General features: G+C 38.6%; 2 protein-coding genes across 2 annotated transcripts in view; one reads left to right on the plus strand and one right to left on the minus strand.

Annotated features, from left to right (window-relative positions):
• Positions 1–5,926, plus strand: part of LOC100893778 — a 35,194-nt gene extending 29,268 nt beyond the window's left edge. Inside the window, exons 2-4 of the mRNA XM_003729569.3 lie at positions 1–1,411; positions 1,984–2,076; positions 3,975–5,926. The exon at positions 1–1,411 is cut by the window's left edge and continues 623 nt beyond it. Of these exons, the coding sequence (XP_003729617.2) occupies positions 1–1,411; positions 1,984–2,076; positions 3,975–4,484 (2,014 nt within the window). The 3' untranslated portion in view covers positions 4,485–5,926. The remainder of the gene's footprint in view (positions 1,412–1,983; positions 2,077–3,974) is intronic.
• Positions 5,927–8,831: 2,905 nt separating this feature from the next.
• LOC753821 (tRNA methyltransferase 10 homolog B) lies at positions 8,832–14,210 on the minus strand. Its single transcript, XM_001183487.4, has 7 exons — positions 14,173–14,210; positions 13,307–13,513; positions 12,104–12,256; positions 11,436–11,514; positions 10,563–10,630; positions 9,690–9,807; positions 8,832–8,962 (listed from the first exon to the last, which is right to left on the minus strand). The coding sequence occupies exons 2-7, from the start codon at positions 13,472–13,474 to the stop codon at positions 8,868–8,870; spliced, it is 681 nt and encodes a 226-aa protein (XP_001183487.2). The 5' UTR covers positions 13,475–13,513; positions 14,173–14,210; the 3' UTR covers positions 8,832–8,867.
• Positions 14,211–14,310: the final 100 nt, after the last annotated feature.

Genomic DNA, 14,310 nt, shown 5'->3' on the forward strand with positions numbered 1-14,310 from the left:
TACTGTCCTAGCCTTATCAGTAGTATGGATCTTCGTAAGTATACCCATACTTGTCGTCGTCTTGGTGATAGTGGTGATCGCCTGGATGGTATACCGTCTCAATTCATGTTGTTCTCACATCTTCGGAAGCTGTCCAGAGTTTCTTACTACGACAGAACTCTTCTGGCTCCTCACAAGCAAAGACTCACCATCGATTCTACAGTGCCTTATCAAACTTGATAGTTATGTCACGGTAAACTCAGTGCGCGACGTCATATCCAACAGAATTTCGAATCCAAACACCGCAGGTTCGGATTCCTTTCTGCGGCTTCAGAAACGGTTAGTGAGGACGTGGGTGTCTTGTGCTTGGTACCGGGACAACGATTTCTCCTTGGAGAATCATGTGACTGAATTGGCTGGGAAGTTTAAGTCTGAGGTAGACGTCGAAACGCATATCGCCCTCATGACCGATAAGGAATTTGAATCCGAAAGGCCACTCTGGAATATCCAATTGCTTCAGTGTGGTTGGGAGAACAGGACCTATCTTCTTGTGCGTGTGCATCCGTGTTTCGCCAATGGAAATGCCTTTCTTGATCTTCTGTGTCAGCCTGTAACAGAGAGTGTCCATTCGCGCAAACCGCCAGAAGAACAGAACTCGTCGCATCCTTTATTGAGCATCATCAGTGCTGTGCTCTTTGGACCTTTACTCATAGCATATTTTAAATTATCCTCCAGAAGCAACTCACCCAATGTCTTTCCCGGAATGAGTCCTAGCGGTAAACATGCAATCGCTTGGTCTCGTCCCGTCAACTTTCAGCAGGTCCTCGAAAGTAGAGTTGTAGCGAACTGCCACATATCGGACTTCGCGTTATGTGCCGCTGCGGGTACCGTACGTTCCATCTTGCCACATGCTACCCTGCAGCAAGGCTCAGAGACCTTCATGACCAATCTTCTGTATAGCTTCCAAAGATGCAGTGACGCTTGCGTAATCAGTTGTACACCGGAAGTGCCTTTGGATGCGCAATTCGCCACAATCCCTGTGCAGTTGCCATTGCGCACGGAAGGAATCATCCCAAGGTTGTGGGACACGCTACGCACCACCAGAACCCTACAGCAATACTGCGCTCAGTCCATCTCCTGCGGCGTCCTCCAGATCCTGACACTTCTCATTCCATCCAGGTTCTCAGCTCTCTGGCTCTCAAAGACACTCGCTAGTGGTCAGTGCCTGGTCAGTCATTTCCAATCATCACAGACGACCATGTCCTTGGCCGGAGCCACAGTGTTAAGCATTGTCCAGTGGTTTCCACCAGGGAGAAATTCTTTCATGAGCTTTTCGGTGCAGATCTATAACAATGAACTTCGCGTCGGCGTAGTTGTCGACACATGCTTGTATGCGAAGGCCAATACCATGGCCGAACAATTTGCAACTGAGGTAGGTCCTTTCGCGACAAATTTACCTGAAATTTCAATTGCATACGGATGTGAGTTGACCAATAAAACTTCATTTAACAGGGTTTTTACCGTTTCCTTAAGTGCTGACGGATCCCCCATCCCACTTTTCATAGAGTACGTAATTGACGTATGTTTCGTTCCGCCCCACTCCCCTCCACTTAATATTATTCATTCCTGGATACGCCATTGGTCTGACAGGGGTAAGAAGAAACTTGGAAATGTATAATATCTGAAAGCAGCACTATGTCTCCTCTCTACTGCTTGAGTCTGCATACATGGTAGAATCTTCAAGGCGGGCGAAATAGCCCACTATTCTCTTTTTTTTTCTTCAACATATTTTTTTTTCTATTTATTTTTGTAATAAACAATCTACTTCTAACTTTGTCAAAAACATCGAAGGCATTTCTTGATAATCCCTCTGCATACACCCGATGTTTTCTTCCTGAATCATACTCACATAATATTAGATGTTAATTATTTTTGGACTTGTCATACTCTCTTACAAACCACACATTCGTGACAATATTTTATTTCAATTTTGTTTTGTTTTAGATCGACACACTCATCACATTTTTGGCGCACCGCCGGGTCCTTCGGAAACATCGACACAAAAAGAGGGAAGAATTTGAAGACATCGATGAATTTGTAAGTATTCTTATAAGCCGTAGCATGGAAACCATCAGCGGCGTAGAGATGGGGGTGGTACATAGGGATGAGTTGGGGGGGGGGGGGAGGAATGGAAGGAAAATGATGAAACATTAAATCTCTAATGTCAGTTCCCAATCGAAGACCTTGTTGAATCGCTTTTCATTAATCATGGTGATGATAAAAATTCACAGCAGATATAAATATCATAATGATGATTATTTGAAGCATTTACATGGCGCCAGATTTCGTTTGGTTTGTGTGGGTATTATACTCCACATCAAAAAACATATATGCATACACATAAATATATTTTGTAAAGAGATCGTTAAAAAAAGAGAATACAGATAGTTTGCCTCATCTTAAGAATATCTAAAGGCGCAGGACGTTCAAAGGCGCAGACATCTATTCACACTAATTAGATTAAGGGACTAAAATCCGTGCCCCCTCCCATAGTGACAGTGCCCTCGCAATATCTAGGTTACCATGGTTACAACGCTTTCTAGCCTACAAAACGAAACTGCCACGTATGCACCTGCTACCACTTCTTATTCTGATTTGATAACACGTAATTTTCAATTACAAGCATTTTGCTTGGGCCTTATTATTTTGATTGTATATAATGGATCGGAACAGCACTTTATAATTTCCCTTAGGTGTGTTCTGCAAAACACTGCATTTAATTAGATTTCTTGGATTATGACGGGGGAGGGGGAGGGGGGTGTTCGGATGCTTAACAAAAAATAAATTCCCTTTTGCCTTTGAATTTAACGAAAAGTATGCATTAAATAGCAGTAACCATCATACATACATGTCCTTGTCCCAGTGGCGGATTCAGGGGGGGGGGGAGGGGGCTTGGTGGCCCGGGCCCGAGCCCCCTCCCCTGGCAAAAAACTGGTGAAGACACGTTAATTTTACTTCTTTTAAAAAAAAAAAGGAGACGGGCCCCCCCCCCCTCCCCTGTTCAAGGAGGGGTGAGTGTGGTTTGAATCAAAACAAAATATTGGGCACTTTCCCTCCTCCCTCCTCGTTGAGCACAAAAACAAACAAAATGTAGTGATCACTACCCCGACAGGACGCGATTACCCGATGCTTCGAAGTAAGCCAATTAAAAGCGGATTGAAAAAAAGATATGAATCTAAACGTTTTGATTTCACGAAAGTGCAAGCACAACAATAGGGTATATTCTTTTATTTGTGTGTTTGCATTCCACTTCAGGTTTAGGGCTACCCTATATGAACGCAAGATTTATTTAGGTTTCCCTGGGGTGATGCTCGTCTCTCACCCCTGGATCGGCTACTCTGTCTTTTAAATCGCTTGTACAACCGATAATGTGAAAAGGTTTCCTTCGAATCAAATTCATGTTTATTATCGTGAACGTGTACTGTTTGAAGAAATGGTACAGTTACCTAGCTTTTAGTGAGTCAAATACACTGTTGCCTATAAATTATGAAAAGTTGTTTCCTTACCTCCTTAAAATGCACTGTGCGCCGATTACGGCTACCGGAGCTAAAGCTAGGGTAATAATTTCCAAAGCTCTTTGAAAGCGCATAGAGACGTTACATAATGTGATATGCGCTATACAAGGACCGAATATTATTATTTTTATTTAATGAAATGATTGTGGTAAGCTGTATTATCCTTAATAGATGAAGCTTATATTTGCTCAGAACTTGTTTGATCAATCTGTATGACTCTTCAGATTTATCAATAAAGTCCTAACTAGTTATAGGGGTTTGTATATTAAGAATACATGTTATTGTCACAATCATTTTATCCAAAGAGGTAGAGAAATAACATTTCAAATTTTGGGGGAAAAGCTTGACAAAAGCTTGCCTTTAACGTCCCTGATATGTGGTCGCTTTTACATTTACATTTATTTTTTGTTTCACTACTAGGATGACTACCTCGATCAGGAGAACGACCAGGATGTGACATTCGACGATGAGATCTGCCGACCCTGCTGGTCCCAGCGAGGCTCCGACATCACCCAAGACGAGAACGACCAACCCCACTCCGGTCAAGAACAATCCCTCGAGATCATCCAACTCGACGAACCGTCTTCACCCGAGATCGTCGACGGTGGCGTTGGCGGCCGTCGTGATCAGCTTTTCATAAAGACGCACCACGCCGCGGTAGATGGCGAGAACCTATCAGGACGACAGGACGGCGTCACCATTCACGTGGTCAGCGAGGACGTACCAGCGTCGGTGATCTCCGTTGAGGAGGTTAAGAACGGAGAGCAATCCCCCGTTACCGGTGATCAACGACCACCGAATACTTCTCGACGAGAGAGTCACGGCATGACCGTGATCACGTCGGTGGCCGTCAATGTCACCGATTCCCCGCAGACATTAGACTTTTCGCCTTGCGTTGAGCGACGTCTTAGCGTTCCTGCTGACGTATGAATAACACGGATCATGTGACCAAAATGTGGAGGTCATCTTCAGGAGAAGACACGTGACTCATGACATTGACCTCTTTTGCGTAATCATACGAAAAGAGTTTTCTGAATAATATTTTTGCAAGACATGCTTTGATAGATTTTCTTGCCTGTTTATTTTGGGTATCAGAAGTGTATAAATAATACATGGATTTGTTACATTAATATGAAAATTTCGTTAAGGCAGGTTCAGATTAAATTCAGCTTACATTGATTTAAGCCCAAATTGTGTAAAAGCTCTGCATTCCCCATCTGAAGAGAAAATATGAGATGATTAAGTTTTCCCTAGTAGTAATGTTTTAAAGTATTATTGAATAACATTTAAGGTTTCTTAAAAAGTATTAATTTAACAGTACATGATTTCCGGAACGAGGGAGTGCATTTAATCTTCTAGACGTATGACGCGAAGGATGAAGGGACAGTAGCCCGGGGTTTTCTAAAGTTCCGATATTCGAGAAACTAACACCTCCAATACCGGCAACGAGGTGCCCGAATATCATCATATTCGAGAAGCCCAAATTATCTCACAGTTGGGCGGGAGTATGATTATGTGCTATTTTGGGGGAATGTTCACTCCAAAAAGTGTCAAACATTACATTTTTGTCTCAAGCTGCTGAATTAAATTTCGGACTTCCTTCCTGCCAAAAGCGACGCAGTAAGACCAATCTACTCTTTGATGTTTGATGTCTCCCTCTTGGCTTTGTAATTGAATATTAAATGGATTCGCAACGAGGTCAAAGGGGAATCCCCACCCCTCTCCCCCTTTCCTCTTCGCATTGCGAAAATATTGAATTTTAACATTGTTTTAACAACTAAAGAGATCAATTCGGCTGAATAAGACGGAGTGAATTTTTTTCAGTAGATAAATCAATAAACTGTAAAGTAAAGGAGGGAGACATGAACAATATGTATTGGAACGTGGGAAGAAGATGATAAGAGCTCCCCTACCACCACCACGACCCTTATCTACCCTGTGACTTTACTGTATGGTATTCAACTCCAAGGTGAGACCCTCCCTTCTCCCCCTTAGTCGATACTACCCCAAAGGAACCTGTTTTTCGTCACGCATCTTAAAGCAGTTTATTAAGTGATTGATAAAGCTAAGAAGATCGCTGCAATAAGTAGATAACCAAAGAAAATTCTATTTAACCATAACTTAATGCAATAGATTAGAGATAAATTTCATTTCATGAATTCAAGCTCGTATCAATATCATATTACATTTTCTGCTTGTTAAAAGAAAATTATGTGCATTAATATTGAAATATCCCGAGGTGGACAAATTGTGATCGAGTGGTTGGAGGATGTGAGAGGAAGGCGTATTGACTTCAAATCATTGTCCTTTTGTAATTTCCCTTTTTTTTCCTTGTTTCTCTCTCTCTCTCTCTCTCTTTCTTTTATTCTTTCTCTTCTCTTCTTCCTTCTCCTTCTCTTTCTTTCCCTTTCTTTCTCTTTATCTATTTCTTTCTTTCTCCTCTCTTTCTCTTTAATTCATTTCCCTTTTGTTTCTGTCTTTCTCTCTCTCTCTCTCTCTTTCCCTTATGCTTTCTCTTCTGTTGATCTTTTCCCTTTCTCTTTCTTTCTTTTTCTCTTATCTTTATTTCTCTTTTATTCTTTCTCTTCTCTCTTTTTCTCTCCTTCTTTTTTACTTTCGTACACCTTTCTCTTTCTCTTTTCATTCGAATGCCGACCGCTAATCTTTGCCGCAGAAAAAAAAGTACGAAATCTGTTTAATGTTGACCAAATGCACAAAGTATTTTTTTATTATTGCACTTTATATTATTCATGGACATTTGGAACTATAAGGCTAGAAAATTGGCATATTTAGGTACTTAATGTCTATGGAGATCAATTAGTTCCAATATATGTTTTATATTTTCTACACATATGTACTATTTAGGTTCTCAATAAATATTAAATAAGAACACGCTCTGTTTCTTCTTGTATCTTTATTCCGTTGTTGTTGTTGTTTTAGTTTTGTAGGCATGTATCATTCAATTATGAATATAAACGCCACATGTTACATACTCGGGCAGCTTCCTTGAAGGATCGAGAGGAATTCAATACTAAAAAGTATAACTCAATATACAAAATCAGGTACACTATAAACATGCAAATATGAACATTAACAAGATAAAGGCATACTTTCAACCTTTAAACGAGGCTGTTGACTACTTTGCGCAACTATGCCTCTGATTAATAAAACATGTCTTTGAAAAACATTTACCAATGAAAGTTCTATGTTAACAAAACTAACTATCCAATACAACAAAACCAGTTGTTGATAACAGTTCTCAACATTATAAGTAGCTTCATTAAAACTCTTTAATTGCATTGAAATAATAACAAGGTGACATAAAAACAATGAAAACAAATATTTCATCTTGGCAAGAATAAAATAATGATAATGATGATTATTTTGAGGGTTCAGTGACTGAAAGACGTAACTCCATATTTTGCCAAAATTAGTATTTGATATCAAAATATTCAGAAAAATGTGGGCTTTCCAGGAACTCCACCAAACACCCCCATTGAAGTCAATGGCTAGTGAAACATAGACTTAACTCCTTAAGGCCCAAGTGCTCAGTGGCACATATACCACTTTTTCTCAAAATGGAGTTATGCTTTGTGTCACTGACCCCTCGATTTGTGAAGGGCCATATTCATTTTGCAAAAGTGTTCAAGGCGCTGAGAGTGTAAAATATAAACTATGCTTAAATGTAAATTACAATAAATAGTACATAAACAATAGAAATAAGTGTAAAAGAAAGCACATCGAAAAAGGAAGTTGACATAAAAATACACTAGTGAGTGACATAGATGAAATGTTGAAATATTAAATTAATCAAAAGCAGTTTTGTACAGGCGAGGTTTGAGAGAAAATTTGAATGAGTTCACACTTGCTATTACTTTAAGAGCCTGTGGTAACTGGTTACATAGAACAGGGCCCTTTTTCATAAACATCATTATCAATAAGAAATACAAAATTCCTACGAAAATTTAGCTCTCAGCCAATCAGATGCCATGATTTCAGTAGCTTATAACAGTTATTGAATCTTGTTATTGATAACGATTTTGGTGAAACAGGGCTCTGATCCAGCTTGTGCAGAAGATCATTCCCCCATGCCTTTGCTGTTTTGGGAACAACAAGATAAGAGTTTGAAAATCTGAGTTGTAGAGGATTATAGAAAGTTTACAAAGTATAATTGTACCGGACAATAATTATATCCAAACTAAATAGTTGCTTTCCCAAAGGCAAGGTTGATTCAAGTTAAACCTTACCTTCCAAAATTGTCTTTAACATTAGAACTTGTTTGTTTACCAACAATAGTATCGTAAATAAATCATCCATACAAAAATTATCAAAATCACTCTGTGATGACTGTCATGGAAACTTAAATGTTTAAAACCAGTGAAAATCCATGATCAAATGGAATTATATACACAGGAGGAAGAGGAGAAGAAGGGTGAGAAGGAGGAGGAGCATGAGGAGGAGGAGGAGGAGGAGGGAGAGGAGGAAGAAGAAGAAGAAGAAGAAATTGAAAATATAAGTTGATGAAAAAGCCTTTCGGGAAGGCAAATAGCTCAATATAGTTTGCAAGAACATAATTTAATTGGAAACCAACTACAGGTACTAAATGAGTCGTACTTGTAATGACGAGAGACAACGCCCGAAAATGCCTGATGCATGTGTGGAGCTCTTTAATAGATCAGGAAAATACAGAGTCCCTTAATTATCATTATTTTGTTAATTTGAATAATCTAAAAACTCAGCATTTGAGTCACAAATTATACAACGTTTTTATATCACTGTCATTATGTTTTCGTAGCTACACTGCACTTTTCAAATTAAAAGACGAAGACAATGGAGACAATGGAGACAATGGAGAAGAAGGAGGAGGAGGAGAAGAAGGAGGAGGAGGAGGAGGAGAAGAAGGAGAAGGAGAAGGAGAAGGAGAAGGAGAAGGAGAAGGAGAAGGAGAAGAAGAAGAAGAAGAAGAAGAAGAAGAAGAAGAAGAAAAAGAAGAAGAAGAAGAAAAAGAAGCATATCCCAGGGGATGCTCAAGGCACCCACACATTACTATTTTTACCCTGGCTTTAGCACAGCTGCTCTTCAGGAGGGGAAATCATTCAAGGAATAAATATTATTCATACCAGGTACCCATTTACTACACCTGGGTGGAGAGTGGCAAAAGTACGAGGCTGGGACAAACTTTGTCATCCACAGCTTGGTGATGTGTCCACTACACCTCTAGCTTAAATAGCAAAAAAACAGCCCGCTTTACTTCAGGTTTTATTTTTCCTTGGTGAATGCACTTGGGACTGCTCCTAAGGTATCTCTGACCTGTCACTTAGGAATGAAGCCTTTTCTTTTTGGCATGACGGCTACAACAGACGACTCCCAGTTCCCTGTATTGTAATACCTTAGCAGAATATCAAACACTGCAATTTAAAAAGAAAAAATACATATACAAGTCAATTTACAGGGCATCGTTTTACAAAACCATAAAAAGTATAGGATCAATGACATCTCGACGCTGTCACTCTACTTCTAGCGTTTCACAGAACTTTAATACTGGATATACCAAACAAGCAAATATTCCAAAACGAACACTGAGTTGGTTTCTGGAAGAAGAAAACCCAGGACTCCTGCATTGAACTATTATTCCTTCAATTTCAGTGAAGACCTCCAAGCTTTCTTATATCATCAGCAAGAAAGTAGAGAATAACTACAAAAATTATTATGTTAAGTACCTTTAAAGCAAGCCTTTTTAACAATTAAAAAACAAACATATATATTCTTAAAGGTTTTGTGGAAATGTTCACACAGACATGCATTATGTTACAGAATCATGTATTTATTTTGCTTATAAGTTTAGGGGAAAGGTCCTCATGGACAGTTTTGAGAAACAGAGGCAAACATTATCCCTCCTACCTTCTCTCTTTCCCTAACCCTTCTTTTTATTGTCTTACTATCTCTCTCCCTACTCTGTTCTCTCTTCCTCTGTCTCGCGTGCACAAACCCACTCTCTCCTTCCCCACCCTCTGTCTCTCTTTTTCTCTCATTCTTTTCTTTTCTCTCTCTCTCTCTCTCTCTTGCCTTCTCTCTCATTCCCTTCTCCCTTTATCCCTCCCCCCTTTCACTCCATATCACCAGGCTTCTTCTTACCTTGGTTTATGGCAAGGACTTGGCTGAATGTTCCCCTCTCTGCATGCTTCATGCATCTTGATATAGGTAGTTTGGCAGTATGGAAACTTCTTTTTTTGGCAAGGTCAAAGGTCATATTCTGCATTAAAGAGAAAAAAGACAACAGTTTATTCCACCGTTTGCACTCCCTAAATTCTGATACAATGAAACATATAAAGACCACTCGAGGGAGACATGAAATATGGGCTTCACATTTATAAGCATAGGTTATTTAATGCACCTTTTAATGAAATGAAATGAAAGTTGAATTGACATTTATTGCCGTCATCATCACAATATATAAAAAGATAAAAGATGGACTATCATAACAGATAACAATATCAAAATTACATATAAATTGACATAATAACATTCAAAATATAAAGAAAATAACTTAAAACCGTAGGACAAGTGGAAAAAGGCGTCACAATTGAATGCACCTGGGCCTCGTTTCATGAAACCATCATGAGTCCAAGTTCACCGGCATCCCATTGAAACACATGTTAAACTTAATACACATATTTCGATGAACTTGTACTAATGACAGTTTCATAAAACACTGCCCAGGCACACAAGTAATAATAACATAGGGTGTTACAAAAAAAGGAAATGCAGAGAAATACTATTCAAGGGAAAAGGATGTGGCCTTTTCAGACAGGAGATCTTTCTATACAAGTAGCTGTAGTAATTGATGAATATTCTAGGCCCCGTCTTCCAAAGAGATGATATCAACCGTAACTATGTACATAAGAGATAGGAGACTGCAAACTTCCGATTGATTAGGATTAATCGCAAATCTGTGTAAGACGGGGCCCTGGTCAAAAGAATAAATAAATGACTTCACAAGAAACTTACAGTTAATACTGATTCATCGACCAGGCCACCAATAATATACACCTTGCTGTCCTGGATTTCAGTTAAAACTAAAATACAACAAAACAAGGAACAGAAGGGGAAAATCATTCTTGTCACATGTGAACTAAAAGAGAAACAGTGAATGAAACTCATTTGATGTTATTAAATCTTTTGTTTTGTTTAAATTTGGTGTAAATAATTACCAAACTAAAAAAAATATTCCCAGGGGATTATGATTTATTTTTCATAACGATTCCAGCTGACAAGTTTGATCTGTTACTTCTGGAAGTAATGTTTGTTGCTGGTAAAGGAAGTAACATGAATGATAAAGAGAAAAGAGAAAGATGGATTCCCTGAAATTTGATTTCAGGCTGATAGACCCATACAGGAATAAAAAATCTTCGCTTTGAAATATAATAATTAGAGATATAAATTAAAGTTGTTCTCTTTTCCCACTAACCTGACCAGACATGCACCAGCGAATAAATGTAGAAAAGGTTTTATAGTCCTAGGGGTGTTTCACAAAGATCCTAAGTTGAACTTATCTCTAAGTTGGTCTTAACAATTCCGGAGAGCCGTTAGCATCTATGAAAATGTTTTTGTAAAAGTTATATAAAATGTTGATTCAAATCATTCATATTTTCTATTATCAAGAAGATTTCATGTTCTTGATGTGGAATTTATAAAAAGTCTAAAATACTTGAATTTGAATATATTTAATGTTCAGGCTACAAATGGCTCTCCATAATTTTAGAGTTAAGTTTGACTTAGGATCTTTGTGAAACACCCCCAGATAAATGTGTAAAGCCTATGTGAGGGACATGTCATATATACTTCAATAAATGCCCTATATATCAACATCTCTTTTCTTACCATTTGGGGAATCAGGAGTGAGATAAACGATTTCTTCCTGAGAAAATATTGCACTGTAATGTTGACTGGTCTTGTTCATCTATGTAAATAAAAAAAACATAAAGATCCATGAAAGGTAAACAAAAAAAATAATCAGTGATATCATGAATGATAGTTTGCTATAGAGAGAGGTGGTGTAAGAAACAATTGTTCCAAGCTTTAAAAGAAAGCCCTATCTTTCAAAGTCATTATCCTCAATTCTTCTGGAACATACTTGTAGATCAACTGCTTAGAGCAGTGCAGAGCAGTGCAGAGCAGTGCAGAGCAGAACTGTCATCTTTGGAAATAACAGCTCAGATTTCAGTTTTCATGAACTAAAATCTAGTAATAAGATTGACAAAAACTGAGCAAATTCAAAATAAATATGTTGCCTAAATCTTAGACATTCAATAAATCTGGTCAATTGTCAGAAAAGGAAAAGTACCCATTGTTCAAAGGTTGTAAAACAAAAATAGAAATGAATTGTTGATTGACTAACGTTTATTCTGAAAATGTTTTTCTCAAGTTATGATCAACTTGAGGGTGCAGATCAATTACCTTCCCCCCTGCCCCCTCACAAAAAAAAAAACCACCTAATTTACAACCACCACCCACCACAACCAAACAACGAAAGAAAAGAGTGCACCTACCACATAGTGTTCAAATCCATCATTCTTCCTCAGTGATGCTTTATATATGCTGCCCTCTGTGTCCAGACTCGTCAGCCAGACCTGCATGGGTCTATCAGCTTGTCTGTTAGCTCCGTACACCTGTCTGATCTGACAAACAAGACCCCCGATCTCCTGCTCGTTTGCGAATAATGAGACACAAAAGCAAGCGAAATTGGGATCACTTTCAAATGACAACCGATTGCTTGGCATCAGAATTGAAATGAAATGCAGAATACAACTTGCACTGTAAATTTTTAAAAAAGAACTAGAGGAAAAAATAAAAGTACTCTGATAATACCTGTGACGATGTGCCTGTAAGGAGAACCAAATTTGTCTGACTGATAAATTATAATTGCCTTGAACAATCATCTTTAGTTTTATTTGATTCGGTGAGAATTTTTATGTCTGTGGTTACAGGAACGCAAGACTACCTTTAAATAGTACCTTCATTACTTTCATACATAGCAATGTTACTATTGTCCCAGAAAAAACAAACCGAGAATTATCAATGTTTTGCGTACATTTCCAACGAAACGGAGTTAAGTCTTTTGGCAACTCTGTTTGTTGCTACGGCAGGCAGCCAGTGAAAACGAATTTGTTTAATCAAAATATGGAAATGCAAGCATTACTTTAAACCAACAGAACCTTGTTATTCCTGGCTCATTTTTCCTGATTGAGGTGTCATAATATGAAAGGGCAGAAAATGAGCTTTCCAGAAATGTGATTTTTCTCTTTGCAATTTAGATACCGCCCGCCAAAGGACTTTTTGGTACCCTCTCTTCTAATTGTTTTTAATCACTCATGCATGAAATATGCATCATATGAGTTGCATCAAACAAAAGAGGAGGATCTAAGCTTTACAATTATGTGTCATTTATTAATTATAACTGTGATTGGGTCTAGGTTATGATAAAACAACTCTCGGTTTCGTTTTTTTCTGGGACACACTGTATTGGACCTCTGACCATAAACACACCCAGGGAAAAAATTAATATATCTTTTTTCGGGGGCTACTTTTCAAGCTTGCCTGCATGAAAATAACATTTTAAAATTTGATTTGCATTGAACTCTATGCAAATTTACAGGGCTCTTTTCTGACTTTCGGGGGCTCTTTTGGGCATTTTGGGGGCTATTTCACCCCGAGCCACTGCTTATTTTTTTCACTGAACACACCTTGCTTACCTTTTCACTCATGAGATGTCCAAGGCTGAGATCAATGCAAAGACGTGGCACTGAACCTTCGCGATCATCATTCACTGCTACCAACCTCTGGCGTCTCATAGCAGCTCGCTCTTTCCTTGTCAACTTTGACCTTTGCTCCTCGGCTGGGCTGGGAGAGACGGACTCCATCCCTCCACAGACTCATCCTAAACCTGGTGTTTGACACATCTGTGAGAGACAGAGAGAGAGAGAGAGAGAGGGGGGGGGGGGAGAGAGAGAGAGAGAGAAAAGAGAGAATTATAAGGCAAGGGGTAGAGATGAGAGAAAGAGAGATTGAAGATTGAGAGCAGAGTCAAGTGAATGAAGGACTTTTTTTTTAACACCAGAAAAAGTCAGAATGATAATGTCTACGTAACGTAGATCCTAAGCCGAGGCCGAGATTGAGAAGAAAAAGAAAACAAAAATTCACAAAATTTCACGAACTAGGGCCCCGGGTGCTAGTGTAATTTCATACCGCCATCAAGAGTGAAGCACACTCCGTACGAAATTCCTCAGCATGCACAACATAACAGAAAGTCTGATCTATCTGCCCAATTATGTATGTAAACTATAAATATGCCTAGAGTCTACATGATCTTGCGGTTGGATCTACCGGTATTTCAACAAGTCGAGGATCAACAACTGTTTCTACTGCGTTCCCACACGCTCATTATTGTGCTGGGAAATACAAGGCAAGATCAGAAAAAGTCAGTTTGAGATCATTTAAATGAAATAAAGTCCCGAATTTCGATGGCATAGGATACTTTTGGACGACACAGTTTTATTTACTAATAATAATACTAAACAAAATTTATCGTACAGTGATGAAAAATGCTTTAAATTCTTACCTGTTTCTCGCTTTGCGAAAGCTGATCTGGGATTGTTGTTGTTGTTCGTTTGGTATTATAATGGCTATTAGTCAAATTTGACTATTGTTGCCAATTTCATCGCATCTCTTTCTTTTAATGTCTTGGTAAAATTATTAT

The sequence above is a fragment of the Strongylocentrotus purpuratus genome, unplaced genomic scaffold, assembly GCF_000002235.5.
Source record: "Strongylocentrotus purpuratus isolate Spur 01 unplaced genomic scaffold, Spur_5.0 spur5_contig_844, whole genome shotgun sequence".
NCBI lineage: Eukaryota > Metazoa > Echinodermata > Echinoidea > Camarodonta > Strongylocentrotidae > Strongylocentrotus > Strongylocentrotus purpuratus.

Excerpts from the sequence above, each read along its gene's own strand:
- LOC753821 (XM_001183487.4), bottom strand. The coding sequence starts at position 13,474 with ATGGAGTCCGTCTCTCCCAGCCCAGCCGAGGAGCAAAGGTCAAAGTTG. Across the intron at positions 12,257-13,306 it reads GACATCTCATGAGTGAAAAG|GAGATCGGGGGTCTTGTTTG; the intron begins GTAAGCAAGGTG and ends GCAAACGAGCAG. Across the intron at positions 8,963-9,689 it reads AGTCCTTGCCATAAACCAAG|TGTTTGATATTCTGCTAAGG; the intron begins GTAAGAAGAAGC and ends TTTAAATTGCAG.